Source organism: Cyanistes caeruleus, chromosome 1 (assembly GCF_971803275.1).
Source record: "Cyanistes caeruleus chromosome 1, bCyaCae1.hap1.1, whole genome shotgun sequence".
NCBI classification, from domain to species: Eukaryota; Metazoa; Chordata; class Aves; order Passeriformes; family Paridae; genus Cyanistes; species Cyanistes caeruleus.
The window spans coordinates 50,924,666-50,945,944 of NC_141701.1; the positions used below are offsets into that span (position 1 = coordinate 50,924,666).

Here is a 21,279-nt window from a genome sequence, read left to right on the forward strand (position 1 = left end):
TGATTTCTGTTTTTCCTAAAATTGTTGATAAAGTGATTGCTTCAGAAGTTGAATTTGAAACTTGAGACAGCTCTCTCAGAATTTATGCTCATGCAGTTGATTTCTCTAATAGCTTGTGAACTTTGTATGCCTCTACAATACATTGCTTAGCTTTCTGTGAAGAGGTAATATTAGTTATATAAGAAGCAGCCTTGAATATGTCAGTATGGTTTTTGAAAACATAGAATAGTCATGAAGAAATCAGAAAAAGAGATTACAGGATGAGTTTCCAAAATCAATAAATATTGAAAAGGCTTGAAAAAACAAACAGCATTCATCAGAAGGCAGGGTTTGTTTGGTTTTTTTTTTTTGTTTATAATGGCTATTGGAAAAGGGGCTGCAGAAATTCCAGGATAAAGAAATAAATGATTTCATGTTTGAGCTTGATCAAAGCAGTTTCTAACAAAGTAATGGAAGATGTGTCTATGCATATGAGATGAGGGAGAATTTTAAGAATTGAATTTAGTGAAAGAATTATAAGGCTTATTAGTCTTATTAATTGTTCTGCTAAAATGAAGCTGGCATTATGGGTAGAAATGAATTGATCTTTTAAAAAAATACACAGGACTTACGGTGGATTTTTAATGGATTTTTTTCCAAGAGTTTGAATAGTTGCAAATTTGGAAGATAAACAACTTGAAAGTGGAGACTAATGATGTTTTTAGGATAGGTAATAAATAATGATTGAAATTACCATGTTAAATTTAATTTGAGTAAATATTGCTCAAAAGAAGACTTAAAATTCACCTGGAGACAGTAATGGTTAGTTAGTTAATGAGCAGAACTGATGGGTGTTAACTGAGGCACTGAAGGGAAGACTTTCAGCTGGTGTATTTTGGGACACCTGATTATGTCAGTTCAGGGGTTCAGGTGTCTGATGTTTGTGTGCACATGCCTGCTGGGTGATGTCTGGAAGTGGTGCATTTGAGTGAAAGCTCCAGCTTCTTTAGGTAGTGATAGTTGTGTTTTGAGAGTTTTCTCAAATTACAGCAGCCCTGTAATTTTCAAATGTTACCCAAAAATGTGTTTTCCTTTTTCTATAATATTAGTAAATAGTAAGAGAAAATCCTGAAGACAAAACCTGTTTTGTTTGCAAGCTTTGGGAGTTAAAGTGCAAGTTGGACTGTTACTTAATTCAGGTCCTTTGCTTTCTGCAGTACTTCAAGGTGGACTGTGTACATGTTTGTTTATGAAGTACAGTAAATAAATAACACCTTTACTGAGTTTGCCTTGTCTGAAAGTGGTACTCATTCTTCTTGAGCCTCACAATTCATCTGCTCATGCACAGCAGTTCCAGCGTCTTGAACAGCTCCTCCACACTTGGTCTTGGGCAATCAGTCAAAATCTCTTGTGAGTGGTGGCTGTAGGGTTGGCTGGCATTTAAGGAATCCTGTTTTGATAAAAAAAGTAATCTTTTGTATGTACCTTCCAATCCAGGCCTTTCTGTGATTCTGTGAAGTGTCCTGTCACAGCATTTATGATGCCCTTCGGCACCTGAAGGATGTTTTATTAATAAAGTAATACACAGAATATCTGTTCTTAAAATCAGACTTTTTTGCTCTCCATCATTTAGAAAATTTTTCAAATACTGAGAGTCAAAATCAACCAATAGTAATGCCTAAACAAGTTAAGTGCTAATACTTTTTTAAAAAATATTTATTAGGAAGACTAATAATTTGTCCTCAACCATATATAACTGGTGAAAAATCAGCAAAGTAACTTTCTGTGCTCACTAGTCACATTTTCTTCATGCATGAAAAATGATACTGCATTCAATTTCATTGTGTTTGACATTCCTAATGTAAAAAGGATCTCTTAACAAGGTGAAGTGACATGGTGAAAACTCGAAGAAGTGACTGGAAAATCTCTCTTATGCCATTCCCATCATTTTTGTAGGGTAGCATATTGCTTTTCCATTTGTCAGATTTCCTTTTTTAAACATCTTTTTTTTTTTTTTTTCAGTTCTTCTGCCACTCTATCTTTTGACCATCTTTGTGTGTCCAGTATTGCACAGAAAATGTCCATTTATGCTAATGAGAATTACCAGGATATTAATTGCCCATTTATTCTGAAGCAAATCCATTTTTTTGTTCAAGTATTGCATCTTGTTAGAATTGATATTTACATGAACCAAATATTTGCTGAATTTCTACAGAATCATTTTTCAGTGAGGAATTGTAAACAGCAGCAGTGACTTCAGGAAAGTCACTGCTTTGTTGATTTCAACTCCTTAGCTAAAATGATGAAATACAGGTGATTTAGCAAGGTTATGGACTAAAATAGCCTGAATTTAATGAATGACAAGCACCATTAGGTTTTACTACACTGCATCTAGTGCCTAAACATAGCCCTGAAGACTAAACCCAAGTAAATCCCATTAAAACTTTTTGGCTGAGGAAATGACCATCATCCATGTGTTTAAACATGGAAGTGCAGCTAGAGAAATTAAGTAAGTGTGATAAAACAAGTGTATTTATAGCAAGACGTGCACTTGCTGTTTCTTCTTAGGAATGAGTGCTCGGTTGATGATAACTGTACGTGTTTTCTTGTGGAATCCTTCAATTCTGGCAGATAACTGTTTCCTTCTAGATATGCCAGTGTATAGCTTCAGTTATTTTTTATGTGTATTTCTTATGTACCCCAGAATATGATAAGCTGTTCTGGAGAACTGATCCACTGTGAGAAAGTATACTTGGGGGATTTTTGTTCGTTGGATTGATAGTTTCCATATGAAAAATCTTAACAGTTAATTTTTAGTGAATTCATGAATGCTTTAAGTATTGCTCTTATAACTTAGCAAATTATACCTATTTCAAGGGGTTTATGTTTTAAATGTAAATAAATTAATTGAATGGCAGAGCATGTACTAATTGATGGAAGGAATATTAGTTTCTTTTCTGTCTGTTTAAAGAAAAAATAGCATATTCAGTGACTTCATGTTGCTAATGAATAAGGATTTTTCCCCAATATATTATAGTAACAAACAGACTGTGAATTAAATATAGAGTAACACCTTTTAGGAAGTAAAATATTTATATTCCTTTGTATTATAAGTAAGTTCCGTTTTTGTCAATTTTATGAACTTGTCTAGAAATTACACGTGATAAATAATTTAAATTCAACTGCAAAACTAAGATTATTGAATAGTTTAACTTATTTAGGATAAAGTTGCAGTCTGCACAAAGGTTCTCCAACATTCCATTTTAAGAAATGATTTGCATCTCAGTAAGAGGTATTATCACTCATCAAAGAAAAAGAAAAAGGAGAAAACTTAGTTTCTATTAATTATGTGACAAATGTGTGCGTACTTTTATTTTTCTAAGAACACTTAGCTATGCGTTTGTAGCAGGGAACTATAACATATCCATTTCTGAACTTATGAGAAATGCAGGGTTTAAATTATCTCATGCATTTTATTGATATGTTTTCTTTCCAAAGTAGGTACTGAATTTTATTTCCTTCTGTGATATGATAGGTTATCTGTTAATAAAATTCTTTCCTTTTCATTTGTTCAACCCAGAAATATGAATGTCTCAGAAATCATGTTGTATTTTGCTAACATCTGTACAGTCTTTCAAATTCCTTAGTTCTGCAGCATGATTATTTTGAAGGTGTACTTCAATGAAACACATAAATGAGCACTGAAAAATAGTGTATAAAATGACTAGTGCTCATGTGAGAGTTGTTTGAATGTAACTTTGTTTGAATACTTTTACTTTCATGACATTTCTTGTCATCTGCTGCTTTGTGACCATAATATAAAATTCAACCCCACCCCTTTTTTATTTTACCTGTAAAGCTTTCTGGTTTACTTGTATTTACATTTGTTCATTCTTTTGTGAGCTTTTGAGGACAGGAGACAATTGTCATACTTAGTCAAGTAGGTGACTTGTGATTAGCTAGAGGAAGGCTAAGGGGCTGAGAACATTTTAAACTCTGTATCACATACTGCATCCAACCATCCGAACACATAAAATTCTCTTAAATTTCATTGCAATCCTTGTGGATTGACCCTGGCTGGACACTAAGTGCACTCCCCTTCATCCTGGTGTCAGCTTCTACTCCTGGGTTTTCTCTCTTTTCCCTCCCAGCAGTGCAGAGGGGCAGGAAGTAGGTCAGTTCATCACACGCTGTCTCTGCCACTCCTTCCTCATCAAGAGCAGGACCCTCGCAGTCTCCTCCCGCTCTGGTGTGGGGTCCCTTCCCACAGGATGCAGTCCTGCAGGCACAGATTGCTCCAGTCTGGGTCCCACCCCAGGTCTTGAGTCCTGGCAGTAAACCTGCTCCAGTGTGGACTTCCCACAAAGTCACAGCCTCCTCTGGCCATCTGGTGGATCTGGTGTGGGGCCCTCCACAGGCTGCAGGTGGATCTCTGCTCCATCCCTGGAGTCCATGGGCTGCAGGGGCCAGCCTGACTCACCCTGGTCCTCACCTGGGCTGCTGAGGAACCTCAGCTCCAGGGCCTGGAGCACCTCCTCCCCTCCTTCTGCACTGACCTTGGTGTCTGCAGAGCTGTGTCACTCACGTATTCTCACTCCTCCCTGTGTCTACGGTTTGAAGTTCTTCTTTTTTCCCACCTTTCTAATTATGTTCTCCCAAAGGCTCTGCCACCATCACCACTGGGCTTGGCTTTGGCCAGCAGTGGGGCTGCCGCGGAGCTGACTGCTGCTGGCTGCCTCGGACATGTGGGGAAGCTCCTCACAAGAAGCCACTCCTGTAGCTCCCCCCCTACCACAACCTTGCCAGGCAAAGCCAGCAGAGACCGTGCATGTAGAAACACTCAGATAGCTGAGACCTGCAGTTGATTCTGTACTACCATCTGTAGGTTTATTGCAGTGCAGATTGCTTCAGCATTTGGGGGTTTTTGTCTCTTTCCTTCCCCACCTGTAGAATAAAGACTGTAGTATTTACTATAGAATAAAGGCTGTAGTATTTACTAGCTTTACAAAAGAATTTTGAGATTCTGCAAAAGAAATTTGAGATGAAATACCTACCAAATAAAAATTACTCTTACGTTAGTAGAAGAAAAATGGTTGAAGAATACTATTATTATTATTATTATTTTATGCTTTAGTTACAGATACTACCATATTAAGAAGAGAAAAATAAGGAAGAAATTGAATCAGTCGCTTTGTTTTTGCAGGTTCCTTCATGCTGGTGAACACATCTGGAAGATTTGCCGGACAGAAAGCTCACCTCCTGATGCCCCATCTGAAAGAAAATGATACACATTGTATTGATTTTCACTATTATGTTTCAAGCAAGAGTGGAGCTAGCCCTGGCACTTTGAATGTATATGTGAAGGTTAATGATGGTCCTATTGGTAACCCAGTCTGGAACACATCTATCACTGCCACTTGGAATAGAGCAGAACTGGCAATTAGTACTTTCTGGCCCAATTTTTATCAGGTATGTCTTACCTTTTATGAAATTTCATTTCTCATAATACCTAATGGTTGTTAATCGTCATTTTAACTTTAAATCAAAGTACCTTTCAGTATTTCTAGTTGATCATCATCTTAATCACATTTTTGTACATGATGCTAAATGTTTGTTTCTGCATACATATGGATGTGTTTATATGTTTACATATATTTATAGAAGTGTATGAAGTGCACACATGCTCTAAATGTGGATGAACTAATTATGTTGAAAAAATCTAGAAATTTTGCCATTGATTTCAGTCAATTAACTCTGTTTCTCTGTAATAAATTCACTCGTTCTTTCAGTTCATTAGGGATGCAGCAATTTTTGTTACACTACAGTCTTCAAGTTTGATTTAGATCAGCAATACTTGTTGCTTTCGAACCAGCAGAATCCTTTGAATCCTCAGTTCAAGTCTTAACTCTGAATGCAATATCCATTTGTCCAGTAGTAAACATAAATATAATCATATCTGTCACAGGAATGATGTTTTGAGTGCATCCTAAAGATTCAGGGGGAATTTCACTTGACAGTCCCTTAGAGTGCTGCTTTTCTGTAGGAAGGTTTAGATTATACAGTTATTTACTGTTCTATAGTAGTTCAATGTTTCTTCTCCTTCTTCCTGTGAAAAAGTCTATGTCTCCACAAACAAGTAACTTACTTTAATAAGAGCAGGCCAGTAGCATACAGGTGTTACTGAGGTTCCCCCATCTTCACTTGAAGTTTCGAAAGTTTGAATTGTATTTTATTTGTTTGCCTGTATTGAATATTGTCACCTTACTTAGAGTAAGTAAGGTACTCTGGGAGGCTTCAGTGGACTCCTTTCTGCAGCTGCAGCATCTGATCGTGAGGATGTCTCAAGTGAACTCAATCTGTCCTTTTTGAACTCTTTTCTTCTAAGGAAAAAAAAAATGCTGAAGACCTTTCTGGAGTCTTTCCCCTATGATTATTTCACCCAAAATGAAACAGAAAGTCATACTCCAAAAGATGAGTTTGGAGGGCTAGGAACATTTTATTCTTGGAATGTGAGATGCCTGGCAGTTGATGCAATACTTGCAGACCCAAAAGAACACCCATATTCATTTTCTCTTGCCTGATAGTGTGTTCCTAGGTTGGATAGCTGCTATTCTCAGGGTCTGTATTTGCATCCAGTGTTCTGCTGCAACTGCACTGTCAGGACTTCCTGGAGAGGATTCAGGGTAAGCTTAAGGACATCTCAGCAAACTTCATGATGAGGATCTTTTATAATTGTCTGCAGGCTCGATGAGGTAATACTCTTGTGCCTTTTGAGGAAGGGCAGGCATATTAGCAGAGCTGAGGTTCACCTCAGCTGTGTGGGAGAAGCTGTGTGCTACCTGACTCTGGAGCACAAGGCTGTATCCTGATCACAAAGTCCAAGCTTGGTTTAGTCATACATCTCTCAGCATGAAAGGGCAGTATGTATTTTGTTGCCTGTCAGAGTTCAGGAAGTGTTTAGATGGTGCTCTCTGTCATTTGGTTTGGTTTTAGGTAGTCCTGTGAGGAGCAGGGAGTTGGTATCCATAATCTTCAAGTGCCTTTTCCCAGCTCAGGACACACCCACAATTCTCTGCTCTTACATCAAGATCTCATGTTAACAATTTGATGCCAGTGTTGAGAATTCCTTCCAGTGCTGCCAAAAAGCCTTTCTGTCTTGACTGAAATAGTGAAGACCAGTCTGTGTTGTTAGCCTCAATGGATGGTGGGAGAAGAGGATAGAGCATCCCACAGACAATTTTTTGGCTGACATTGGATGTAGCTCAGTGGTTTATAATGTGGAATTTACTGGAAGGTTTTGTGAACATGGTGGGTGGTTCAGGAGTACTGAATACTGGGTAAATGTGTGACTGTGTCATTTATGCTCAAGTCTGAAATGTTCCCATCTGTCTAGTGAATTAGTAGAGGAGCATCCGGTTTTCTGTCTTCTGAAAGGAGTCTGGTTTTATGCAGCAGAACTGCTGAGGAATCAGCAGTCAGTAAAGAAGAGGGCTATGCTTCAAAGTCTCACTCTAGCTTTGAATCAAAAGGCTGATGTGGACAGGGGGATTTTAGTAGAAGACGACTTGACTGACTGTTAGTTTTAAGGTAAATTAACATGTTCTTAAAAACACACAAAACCTCCAATGGTTTCAAATGTTCATTACTAATGTTATTAATAATAACTTGTGTCAGATTTCTGACTATATGATACATCTAACTGATGTCTGAGTAATATGGGTATTTGGCCATAGAAACAGAAGGATAACCTTTCCCATCCTCTTTTTCCTCAAGACCTGACCATCTGGACTGTTCATTATTTGTAGGTGAACCCTTACATGCTTTGGATGTGGCACTGCAGTTTAGCAGATTGCCACTCATCAGCTAATGTGTAATAGATGCCTGAGCCTGTCTGTAATGGATTCTGTGTGCTCTCCTTGCTGCTGGAAATGTTGACATTTTTGCATAATCTTTCTTTCATTGTGGAGTATAGTAAGTAATTTTCTTTGCATTTACTGTGTATAGTCTGAAATACTACCTGGTTAGGTACTGCAATTTAGCTGATGTGCCAGAAGATCTCATGCTATGGTAACATCCATGGCAGTGCAGGGAATCACTGTTAAATACTGTAGCTTCACTGGTTTCATTGTAAATAAGCTCATTTATTTTCCAGGAAGTGCTGTCACCATTTTAAGAGCTTACAGTTAATTGTCTTCGTTTTTGGTTGCCTCCATCCTCTCAGAGATCTGTGTCGCAATTTCCTCACTTGAGTGCTGACATTTGCAATTTTTCATCGTTTTTGAACTCCTTTCATCAGTTTTCATGCTTTTTCTTCTTCACGGAGTTTGTTGTGGGGGAAGACAGGATGTTAGCTGCAAGCAGCTGGGAGAAGGGCAGGAAGAGGAGAGAGGGTATACGTGGATCTTGTGACAATATGGCCCAAGTTAGGTGACAGCTCCGGTGATGGCAGGAATAGTGGGAAAGGCACAGGACTCATCTGATGGGTATATAATATAGTACCAAGTCTGTTTCCTAAACTGCTATTCATTTGAGTCCAACACTCCAACCTCCTTTGGCACAAATCCTTAATGTTCCACACAAAACCTCCAAAATATGCAAGACTTCCTCCCAGTGATTTTCTGAGTTTGTCTGACCTTACTGAATATAATTAAGAAAAGCTCCTTAAGAAGATTTTCAAGGAATGATGGAGCCCTTTTTAACTTTTCTTGTATGAAGGTTGTAGTTTCCCAATGAGTAATCTCTGAGAGAAGACATGACATTAATAGGTGAAGGGACAAAGCAGTGTAATTCTGTGATTGTCTTTGTTGTGTTTTACATCACATCACCTGTGTAGCCATCCACATCTGTGAATGTTTTGTAATTCCATTCCCTTAGTAGAACACCTACAAGTTGTCTAGATGCAAATGAAACCAAAATGTACTACAGAACTCTGAGAACAAATTATATATGATAATATTTCAGGGTTACAATATTTATACAATTCAATATTTTTTCAAACAGTGTGTTGTGTCTGCCTTGCTGTTGAAAAACGTAGGCAAAATAACTCCCACTAAATGGTAGCTGACTACAAATCTGATTATGTAGTGTGGACTGAATTTTAATCCAGCTTCTAAAGATTTATTGGTTTAAATCATGTATTGCAGACGCATATAAGCAAAGTGTTCAAAAGATTTAATAATTAACAGTAGTTTATTTTTGTAGTACCAGTTGCCCAAGCTTGTAAATACTGTTCAGGTTTGGTTTCTATTTAGAATCGACTCGTTAGAAGTACAGTCTTTGAACTAAATAATATATTTCCTTTAATGTACCCATTTCTTTTTGCCAGTTAGCTATTTGTGTATGTTGCACACCATGGGTAACCTGTGCTACGTATATATCACAAATCACAATTATAACCTGCATGTAACCACATTAATTGTTGATTACTTGCTGACTATTTAAATTGTCAAGCATTCTGTCGATGAAGGATATATTTAAGTTTGTAATTTTTCATGATCTTCCAAGTAACTGCTGCCTAATATCTGCCATTGATTTTAGGGTATGTCTGCACTGCTGTCCAGTTAGTGATAACAGTGTGCTTGCAGTAACGTGGGTTCAAGCTGCCAAGCACCTTCTGAGAGTCCAAGATAATCAGCACAGCTTGTTCTTTTCTGCTGTGCCTCCTGGTCTCTGAGCTATTTGTTTTGAAGTAGCTGGTGTATTTCTGCAGGTACTAGTCTCATTTCTGTTTTATAAAATCGCTTTAGGAGTGCTCCCCTGAGGGAGCATTGCCTTCCTCTTTTTAACATCGTGCCCGGGAGAAATTTGTTTGGTTTGCTGAGCTATTGTCTGTTTGGTGCATCTTAAGCAAGAGCATCAAGGAGTTTATTGTACCTTTGGAGACAGCCTGCAAACAAAACAAAGCTTCACACAATTCCTAAGACCTTCACCCTCTTCCTAACTTGGGTAGAATTAGAATGTACATAGAAAAAGAAAAGTGAGCACTACATAGATTTTGCTGGTTAGTGGCAAGATTGTTTTTAGTTTCTTGGGGAGCAGTCTCAGTAGGTTGAGAGGCTCTAAAATTGATGCTTTGAGATAAAAGTCATGAAAACACTCCTCATCTAGTGAGGAGAGGGTGACAGGGTTTTGGGGTTTTTTTTGGGGAGGAGTATGTTTTTATTTTCTTTAATGTTTTGAGGTTTTTTCTCATTCGGATTTTTTAGCAGGAGTAGAATCTGGTGATTTTAGGTTTTTTTTCCTAGGTTAGTTAACAATTCTCAGACCAATAAGTAGTATTTAAAATTTATTATATATTAAAATCAAATATATACTATATATAAATATATTTAGAAGTGTTACCATTTTGGAACATAACAATATGCAAAAGCTACTACTGAGTTGAGTGTGGAGAGGGGATTGTGTTCCCTGCTTCTAACCCTTCAAGCAAGCAATTTAACACCGCACCACTGCAAGTCACACACCATCCCCTTATCAGTTTTTATATTTTGTATTATTTGCTTTGTACTTTGCTGGAAGTCAGTCATGGCAGCACTGAACTGAAACAAATCTTGTTTAAATAAAACAACAAACACTGCAGATTTAAAATCCTGAAATTGAACTGAAAATATTAAAAATAGCTTCCAGTGAGGTAACACAACTGTCTGTGCCACTGCACCATCTTTAAATGTAAAATCCTATGAAGCTGGACTGAAAAAATGGGGTAAGAGCCTGTCAGTAACTCCTGATCCTTTTTAGTGAGGACACAAAGGAGTTACATGGTATCACTTCACAGAGATGAGATTTACCCTTCACCATTCTGACACTTCCCCTTGTAAATTAGGAGTTTAGGGAATAGGAAGCAGTAGATCCAACCTAACTTTTTTAATCTGAACTTAAACATACATTTGTTTCATAACCGGCTTTGTACATGTTTTTCTTGGAGTTTGGCTCATGCAATGTGCTTAAATCCTCATCTAGGACAGAGCATTAAGCTTCTTATTCAGTAAAAGTTAGGCTCACATTCTCATGTGTTGCATTCAACTGCAGACATACAGTTCCTGAACTGTGCTTTGAACTCCAAAGAAACTTTGAAATGCATATTGCATTTTGAAAAACAAACCTGTGTCAGGCATCTTAAATAGTTCCTCTTCATTGACTCACATGCTTTGGGAATAGCTGTTTTGAGAAAGATGCACCAGGGCAAACCACATACCTAAATTAAAAGCCCCCAGCAGTCTAAAAATGGTCACAAGTAAGGAGGCATGCAATTTTTGTCATATACACAAGGCTCTGTTATTTACTCCTGTCCCTTGCCTCTAAACCAGAAAAGCATTCAGGCCTTCAGTAGAGAAACACAAGACAGCAACTGGTTTAAAAAACAGAAAAAGAAGAATAAGATTTAACAAGCCTTAATGTCAGGAGTTCAGTTTTCTGTCTGGCTTGCTTGTTTCTTTGTGGTCTTGGGTTGGCAGCAGCCTCCAAAATGTTGTTTCATGTTCTTGAGTGCAGGTGTGAGGGCCAGGTGATAGTTGTGCAGGAGAGTTGGGGAGGGAAGTTGGCATGATGTGAATTCCCAGCCAGGGAGGCCTGAACACAATTTAGGCAGCCCACGTCAGTAAGCTGTGATGGACCTCTGCAGGCCCGGGAAGGTCCAGGTCAGGAACCTGCTTTCATATGGCTTTGATGAGAAAGCACTTGCTGCTGCTGTGATAAGGCAGGTAGTCCTAGGGTGAGTCAGAAAGGGGAGGAGAATTCAACCCACAGGGTACAAGTCAATGCCAATTTTCTGGAGAGAAACTGTTCCCAGTTTCTGCCTTGTACAGTGCAGTCAAAGAACGGTGCCCTGTGCAGTAAAGCCCAGCAGGGAGAGAGGAGAGTGCAGCGTGCGATGCAGCACTGCCTGCACTGGGGATGCAGGGGGGGCAGGATTGCAACCTGAGCTTAATACTCCTTTCTCTTTCTTGTTTTTGCAAAGTGCTATTTTTAAGTTGTGTGAAGGACAGTGTTTATATTAGGTACAATCCACCTTTTGACTGAAAGTGTTGTAATTTTGCAGCAACAAAGGCAGGAATTTACAGAGTGAGGTTGTGTGGCAACAAAACCTGTTTATTTCTATTGTTCTTTGGAACAAACGAGTTATCTTGAGTTGCACATTTTCATCAGTAAGCGTTTTTGTTGGTGAGCAGACCCCCTTTCTTTGTTCATATGTAGCAAGGGGAAGTGGCAGGAATGAAAAGCTAATTTTGCTCTTCAGTGAAGCAGGGAGGATCAGGGACAGTGCAGCGCTAAGCCGCTTCCCTGGTTCCTGTTTGGCAGGCCTGCTGCGGGGACAACGGTGTAAAACAGCTCTCAGGGCAGTGCTCAGCAGCTTTTCCTGAGCAAATGAATTCCGTGTTTTAACCAGTTGTTTCCGGACTGATAAGGTGGTGGAATAATAGGCAAAAAATCCAAGGGCCGCCCAGTCTGACGTTGCTGGAGTGTTTTCTCTGATTTGACTGGAGTCTTTTGTATTGCCTGCAGGTGTTGCATCAGCCATGAGAAAAGGCAAAGTTTGGAGGTGGCAGTGAAAAAGTTAATGTCTACATGGCAAGCTACTTTTCAAATGGGAAATTATGGAGAATATTGGATGCAAAATAAGTTTCTAGGTTTCATTTCTAGTGAATTTACTAGGAACACTGATCCAGATTTGTGAAGAGTCTTGACATCCCTTTTGTAAGGTTTTCAGTGAGTAAATGGGCTACCAGAAGTGTTTCTCAGGTCTCTCTCTCTCTCATCATGTGTAGCACTCTCATCAGGACTTTTCAGAAACCTGTAATGCATAGGATCAAATTCCTTTTTTAATTTAAAAAGGGAAAATGTTTAGTTAGCAGATATCTGGTCCATAATCTTCATTCATCTATCCAAATAAAACAAAATACTGATTTTGTATACAGCAATTGATAGTATTTCACAGCCTGTGAACAGAAGAGGGATTATATTACTACACTTGGAATAAGCTGTCATGTTTGTATAATCATAGAATGAGTTGAGTTGGAAGGGACCTTAAAGATCATCTAGCTCCAGACTCCAAGCTCCTGCTGTGACTGGGGCACCTTCCATAAAACCAGGTTTCTCAAAGCCCCATCCTGTGAACCGTATCTTTGAACACTTCCAGAGATGGAGCTCAATTTCTCTGGGAAACATATGCCAGTGTTTCACCACCCTCTCAGTAAAGGTTTTTGTACTAGTATCTAATCAAAATCCATCCTCTTTCAGTTCAAAGCCATCGTTCCTTGTCATATCACTATGTGCATCCAGGGTAAAGTTGGCTTTCTGGGCTTCAGGTGCACATGGCTGGGTTGCTTTGACCTTCTCATCCAGCAACACCCTCAAGTTCTTCTCCTCAGGTCTGCTGTTATTCCATTCTGACCAGTCTGTATTTGTGCATATTTTTTCTTCTTTATATGAATCAGTGTCTCTGAGAATGGTATGTCACTATTGACTTTAGAGTCTCTTTCCATTTACTAAAAATGGCATATTCCATGTCAGAAGAGACTTAAAGTTACAGTCATTAAAGTTTATATTATTAAAGTTTGGCTATTGCTTTTAGTGGAAGCACGATTAAACTGACAGCATTTCAATTTGTAATACTTTTCTTTGGAACATACTCTCGTTAATGTCAATAATTGCAATTCAGTTGTATGTCCAATTGGCATTTTCTTGGTACACTGCCTAGCTTTTTTGTGGAATAACACTTTTGCTATTTTGTCTAGAGGTACAGCAGGGTATTTTAGATCAATTGTATGAGTTGTTGAGTTTTTTCTCTGCTGTTGTTATTAGCAGTTCTGATGCTAATGTTTCAAGGTTGTAGTTTCAGCCTATGAACTGAAAGAATAGGAATCTACGAGCTTTTTTGGCTGTGAATAGATTGCAATACTGAGATACTTAAAGCCTCTCAGAGAGCTTGTAGCTAAGCTCCCCTGTTTTGAATTGCGGAAATTAATTTGTGATTGACTCAGATATTGCATGTTTTCTTTTCTAAAGCTCAGGTTATTGGTCTTGCTGGAAGTCAAGTAGTTCTTTAGAAAAGACACTCTTATGCAGCATTTTAAAAAAAATAGTTAAAGTCCCTGTTACTTGGAAGTAACATTTTTAGCAGAAAACATCTGACTGCTTTGGCTGGCTGCTCCACAGGTGTGCATGGGCCAGTTCCTCAGGGCATCTTTTAGAATTCAGCATGTGAAAGTTGAGAACCTGAAAAAAAATGCTTTGCAATGATAGGATCATCGATCAGGTAGGCCTTTCAGATGGCTTTGTGCAGCTGCTCTTAATGCTGGATGCTCCATAGGAGATATAGGGTTTATGTTTATTTTAATTTTATATTTTTATATTTATTTTTAATTTTTTAGGTTATATTTCAATAAAACCCAGAAGGTTAGTTGTTAATGTATTTTTCTTCTTAACACAGAAAATTCCAAGCCACTAGGGAATACAGGAAACAAATCAGTAGCTGTCCCCAGCCCTCTGTTGTTTTTAGAGGCAGCTCTTTTTGTCCACACCTAGATTCAGTTATCTCAGTGAATTACTGTGTGGCAGCATATTTCCCTGGGTAACTTTTTCATCATTTCTGAGACCTGGTTGTCTGCTTCCTGTTCTCCACTACTGTGTTGCAGTGTCTCTGCCTTAACTGCAGGTTCCTGGGGCTATGCCATGGTTCTCATACCCTATGGTCTTTTGAGTGTTCTCATTGTGGAATAGGCTTGGTATCTCTTCAGGAAATGGAGCACTCTGCCTTTTTTCAAGGGCAGTTACTTTTTTTTCAGAGATTGTAACACGAATTAAGAACTTGCAACTTTGTTGTATTTCTTAATAGAGAGAAATGCTTGTTCTTTTTTCAAAGTTCAGTGGCTGACAACAGGAGCTGCATTCTTGGGTCTTGCACTGCTGTTAAAACTTAGGGTTACTGAGTGCACATCACCTCTCAGGTCGCTGAATACAGGGTATTCACTGAAGCTTTCCTTTTTGTCTTCTTTAAGAACTTCGGCTTCCAAAGATAGTTAAGACAAATTTTATCAGATTTTCTTCTTTGTAGGGAAGGAGAGTCTTTGAAATTTTGAATGATGTTGCTCTGGATGTTCCGCTAAAGGCTGGGAGCCAAAATCCTGTTCAGCCTGGTGCTGTGGATCAGTAATACCAACTTTAACAGCCAATAGAGTGGCATCTGGCATTTAGAAAGCCAACTGAGCAACCCTTTTCTTGCTGAACTTGTTTCTGAAAAATTTCTTTGGCAGCGTTTGGACTTTGCTCAGTGACATCTTGTGTTTTTTTCTTGCAGCACGATTCATGTAGTGGCAACACTGGCACTTTAGGTTGAAATTTTGTGTAGACAGGAGGCAGAGCTAGAATGAAAAATATTTTTTTCCTTTTCAGCCATGTAGAGTTAATGCCATAGTTACAGCAATTTTATTCCAGTGGGGCTGGGAGGGAGAGATGGACAGATGTTAGGAAGAAGAAATCTTGAAGAGAACAATCTATCGGTGTCCACAGGTAGAGCAGTGAAAAAGAAGGAAGAAGGCAAAGGCAGAAGGGTGGGAAAGTTTTTCTTACAACAAGGTTTGTTTTAAAATCAGAATCAGTCTTCTGAGAGTGTTTATTCAACATCAGAAAACTGTGATATATTATGGAGCTGTATGTTATCCTTGTAACATACTTGCATTCTGTATCATTCAGTAAGGGATATGGTATAAAGGGTGTGCATCTCTTCCAAGGTCAGGTACAGCATATGTGCAAAAAATGGTTTCTAAGCTTTGTCTTCCTCAGGGTGCTTCCTGACACCAGTTAGAAAAGGCAATTTGAGTTAACTTTATGAGCAAAAGTGAAAAGTTTTTTAAAAAAAAAAACCCACAAAAATAACAACCTGGATTTTAGCATGAATTTCTTGAGCATTGGTGTGGAAATGTACCTGCTAACATTACTGGCATATTTTCTTCTATTTCATGTAAACATTCTTGGGATGTCCAGAGCTAAGGCTGCCAAACTTTGGAGAGGTTTACTTTAGAGTGTACTCAATTCAAATGACAAGAACAGTCCATTTATTTTGTGACCTATTTATAGCCATTAAACAAACCATGGCAAATGGATCTGCTTTGCTTAATTCACTGCATTTGGTGGAAGATTAAAAGCATGCAAAATGCATTCCTGAAAATAGGTGTGTTTCTGTCTGATACCCTGAAAATCTCTGTATACTACAGAATTGTAATTTTTAAAATAGAATCAGTTCATCCTGCAAGACAAAGAATTGGAAATAAAATACTGATCTTAATACTAAGGCATTTATTAGATAACTATTTTGGCAGAGCAAATATTGGGAGATTAGTTATTTCTACTACAAGCTATATATAATCCTGCTTGTAAATCTCCAAAAATGATGTAAACATGAAAAAATGTAATTTAAGTTCTGGTTAATTTTAATGATAAGAGCAACACATTTTGAGGGGTTTATGATTGTGTTTTGCTTTCCAGGTGTCCTTAACATATTGAAAGGGTTGGTTTTTTTTTTCCATGACAAATTATTTTTATATTCCCTGTGTTCCAAATACGCTAACCAAAATTCTATTTCTGCTTCTCAGGTTGTTTTTGAAGTGGTTACATCAGGTCACTCTGGATATGTGGCTATTGATGAAGTGAAAGTTCTAGGACATCCATGTAGTAAGTACCTATCTTGTGTTGTAAAGCCAAACCCCCTAAAATAAATGTGCCACTATGCTTTGATAAATGTGGAGTAAAAGATAAGGAAAATGTCAGAAAACAATGTTGCTGCCGTAAGTACAGGCTGAGTATATGTATGAAGCGTTGCTAAAAATGGCATCATTGCACCTTATTACACTGAAAGACATCTGTCTTATGAGCACCTTGTGTACAGCACTTAGCATGAGTCCCAAACCCAAACTGGGCCATATGGCAGCTTCTTTAGAACAAAATCACCGAGTCATGATTCTGTGATTCTAAGATTTGTTGATGAGTTTTCCGTCTGCATCAAAAATTCAGTGCAGCCACAAGCTGAGATATTAATGAGAGGAGATGAGCAGCACAACAGCTGAGTATATATAATTATTTTTTCCAAGGCTCAGAAAGAAGAGAACTCAGCTGGCTGAAGACTGAGGCTTTGCTAAGCAAGGTCACTTAGGGTACTTCCCAATGTTCATGGCTCAATTTCTGCACTGTTTTACTTCTTTATGCTTCAGATATATTTCATTATCTAATTATTAAGGATATGTAATACTTAATTATCCTGAATTGTCAAGACAGACCTTGTAAATAAAGCTTTAATGTGGTAATCCAGACATAATTAAATATGCAGCTTAAATAAAACATTACTTCACATGTCTGCTGTTTGTTAACTAAGATGTATTAAGATCATACATGGAATAGTAGGTTGTGATCTTGCTGACCAAATGACTGAGTGGGGAAGAAGATACCAACTTCTGTGTGGTTGTTCCTCTTACACCATTTTGTGCTTGCATGCATTTGTTGTGGCTTTTAAGTAAGAGCTGTAATTCCAAATAGAAAGTGCTCTATGGGTTAGTACTGAAGCACCTCATAAAAACGGTTTTAGTGTTAATGGCAGGAAGACACACACATTTCTTCAAATACAGAGACAGTTATGCAGAATCAGCAGCTGTTATTTCTGAGTCACTTATTTCTAATAAACACAGCAGGCTCTCATGTTGTTAGAAAGTATAGGTGCTTCTGCATTTTGAATTTATATCCTTGGTTCAGGTAGGAGAAGTCTGAGGCAGCATTTTAGTGGCTTACTGGTTTTTTTATACAGATCTTGAGGGGTGTGATCTGTGTGTTTGTACCAATCAATTCTCAAAACCTGCAAATCGTTCTTGTTTATAGCCCATAGCATGTAGAATTCTAACATAACAGTATTGCAATGCAAAAGCTTTAATGAAAAGTTCTTTGATGAAGTAATCAAAATGTTAGAAATTAAGACTTCAAACCAGTTAAACTGTCTAAAGAAAATTGAAAAAGTGTGAAAATTAAAGTAAAACTACTCTGTGTCTGAAACTTTGTGAAGCTCATATTTATATTCTTTCTGTATATTTCTGGAATTATTAACTATTTAAACAGAAATTGAAATGGGAAAAATATTTGATAGGCAGCTGCCTGGGTAGTACAAAGACCAAGCAGAAGACAGATTGTAGGTGTGCCGAAATGAAAGCAATGAGTTATGGTAGATGGCCAGGTTTTTGTGTGTGTGTGTTTGTTTTTAAAACCCAATGCTACTCTCCACTTATGCCATACTTGGTAATTCAGAAAAGCTAGTTTTCTAGAGTTTAAGAAGACCAAGGAACCATTAAAATCAAGTGGGGTAAAAGCAGATTTGGGAAAAAAATAAAGGAAAAAAGTGACAGCTGAGAAATGGGGAACATACTGAAGAATTTTACTGGGTATTCTGACACAAATAGTTTCAAAGGCAAATAAGTGGATAATTTTGACCTAAACTTTGTCCTAATTGGAAAATGTTTAAAAAACAAAATGTCTGTATGTATAATAAATTTTGTTCTGCCTCCTTCTTATGCTGTCTTGCACTGGATATTTAGCAACTTTTCTGTGAAGCTAGCTATTTATAAATTCCTTAAAAATGCAATTTCTTCCAGTAATAAGAGCTTTTAAGATAATATCATCAACACTTTAAATGGTTGTAATGCTCTGCTAGAAAATAGATGCTTAGTTTGCTATTCTACTGCTAGTACTAAGATTTTCATGATGAAAAGCAATGTTCAAAGCCTGATTTATCCATTAGTATAGACAGTGCAAGTAGTCTGCGTGGCTGCAGTAGGATTTGAGTAGGTTGGGGAAGATTGTGCTTTAAAGGATGGGTTTCTGTATCATATATCTATATTTTTCTATACTACATGCTTGACTCTCTCTACTAAAACAAAAATAGACTGTCTTTTTTACTTCAGTGGATATAATTCTTGTTTGAATATCAGTTTCATCCATTAGTTTAATAGGTATATTGCTTTAATTTTTACTGAGATTGTTTTCTCTTTCTAGAAGAAAAATAAGCATTGGTATGGAGAATATGTGTTGTGTTTTGGGTTTTTTCTGCAGTGTTGTTGAAAAGAATTGTGTTTAAACAGTACTTCTGTAGTTGGTGAGGGGTGTTATGTTGGTATTGTACCTGTTTGGTGGGCTGCATTTCTAAAGGATCTCCTCTATAGACGGGGTACTTGGTTAAGAAGAAAAACCTGTTCCCCTGATAACATTATTTCTTACTGGCTTGTCTAGTTGATAGTGTAAGCATCTAATAGGTTTGTCTTCAAAACATGCTTAGTTTCCAAAATGATCTGTTTTAATAGGTAGTTATTACAAGAGGGATGTTGAGCTGAGGTAGTTTACACACCAGGAACAATTACACACCACCCTTCTATTCTACTCTTTCCAAGGCATGAAAGTAAGCCAGCCTAGAATCTAATGTGTAGTCAGTGACTTAAACCTTTTAAAGCAGAACTATTTCATTTGCTTGAATCTTTTATAGCCAGTACTTTGGTCTTTCATAACTTTAACACTTGTATCTTTTCCAACAGCAAAAACTCCCCATTTCTTGCGTCTTCAGAGTGTGGAAGTCAATGCAGGACAGTTTGCTACTTTTCAATGCACTGCCAATGGTGGAACAGACTCGGGTGACAAACTCTGGTTACAGGTAATTCCTTTTTTTCCTAATGCACTGATATCTGGAGAGAGGAGAGACTCTGGAAGGAATGTAAAACGTGAAAAATTAAGGGCTGTCCACTTCATCAGTATTAGATTTTTTAGTGACTTTGAGCTGCTGCTGTATGGTAGGTATTTGGTTGTAGAAAATGCTACTGGAAGATTTTCCTGCCTTGTTTTGGTGGAATGCCTTACTGAAAATAAAGGTACTGTTTTCCTTATGTGTGGCAATCATGAGTAAAGGCTAAATCCCCAAGGAAGAACAGAAGTCTGTGCTGGCTAACTGGAATATTACAATATCTCTTGGCTTACCTCTATCTCTGTTCAGTATTTTCAGCTAAAATTCCATTCTCACAGTCTAGCTGGGGAGAAGACCGTGTATGAAAGTCAAATCTGACCTTCTGTATTACAGAGCCAAATAATCTTACTTCTATTCCTTTAGTCAATTGTTTTTCACTTAATCAGTAATGTAGCTTCTAGATGGGTATCAGATCTTGATTTAAAGTCTGTCTCAAACTCATTTTCTTCCAGTAAAGATTGTGTTCCCTTGCTCATATGTGTAGGTATCAAAGACATGCCTTTCTGCTTGATGTCTTTTAATAATGGGGTGCAAGTTTAGCAGCTGTCTTGCTGCCAGCAGAGTTGTTCCCTACAGCAAGCAATAGTGAGTGTTTGGACTTAGCATCAGGAGTACAGTGGCCGCCAGATCCCAGTGATTTCCACACATGAAAACCAACAGAACTGAGACATTGTATGTGAGAAGGAAGTAAGGACAATCAAAATAAGCAAAACAATGTCTCAGAAGATGAGTCAGGTAAAGCTGCAATAGGTGGAGAAAGAGGGATAGGTGAAATTGGCGATGGTAACAGGTGGGATTTAGAAATTAAATTCTCTATTTGTTCTTTCAAACAATTTCAGGCTTTTACTATAGTTATCCTTTCTCATTGCATTTGCATTTTGTAAATTATTCATTTAAGTGTGTCAGGTTAAACAACCAAGTAGTTACAAGAAATCTAACACACAAAAATATAATTAAAATCAGTTGAAAAGCAAAGCCTCATATTTATCGCTATATGAATGATGAACTGTTATGTCTGTTCAGAAAGAGCCTGATCAAATGCATTGAAGGCAATGAAAATCTCCTTTGGTTTTATTTGGATTTGCATGGGTATTTCCAATGTCTTGCTGATACAAGGCTGATATTTTTCTAGTGTTCCAACCCCTTAAAGACAGTATTCACTGCTGAATTGCTAGAATTAGACTCTTGTCTTTCCTAAGCCACCAAGATTTTCTGAAAAAAATATTTTTCTAGTCATGAAATGGTTTAGCATGTATGGGAAAATAATGGGTTGCTATTTCATCAATTATATCCTTTCTAGGACCTTTAAACTTTCACGTAATGCTCTATTGTAAAACTGAAGGTAGAATTCAGTGTAAGGAAATCCTCATTCCATTCAGTCTTTCCGAATGTTTCAGGACAGTACCATTACACCTTTAATTTTTTTCACAGAGTTTGGGACATGCATAAATTCTTTGCCAGGCTGGAATTCAATTTCTTTATTGTAGAAATTAAATATCCTTCTAGACTTTATGTAATACAAAACTATTTTATTAACA

At 37.7% G+C, this 21,279-nt stretch overlaps 1 protein-coding gene across 23 annotated transcripts in view; it reads left to right on the forward strand.

The window, feature by feature from the left end:
• Window positions 1-21,279, forward strand: part of PTPRM (protein tyrosine phosphatase receptor type M) — a 440,472-nt gene that overhangs the window by 128,493 nt on the left and 290,700 nt on the right. For all 23 annotated transcript variants that reach the window (XM_086892393.1, XM_086892399.1, XM_086892410.1 and 20 more), the window contains exons 3-5: window positions 5,183-5,448; window positions 16,569-16,647; window positions 19,539-19,654. In XM_086892393.1, the coding sequence (XP_086748519.1) occupies window positions 5,183-5,448; window positions 16,569-16,647; window positions 19,539-19,654 (461 nt within the window). The remainder of the gene's footprint in view (window positions 1-5,182; window positions 5,449-16,568; window positions 16,648-19,538; window positions 19,655-21,279) is intronic.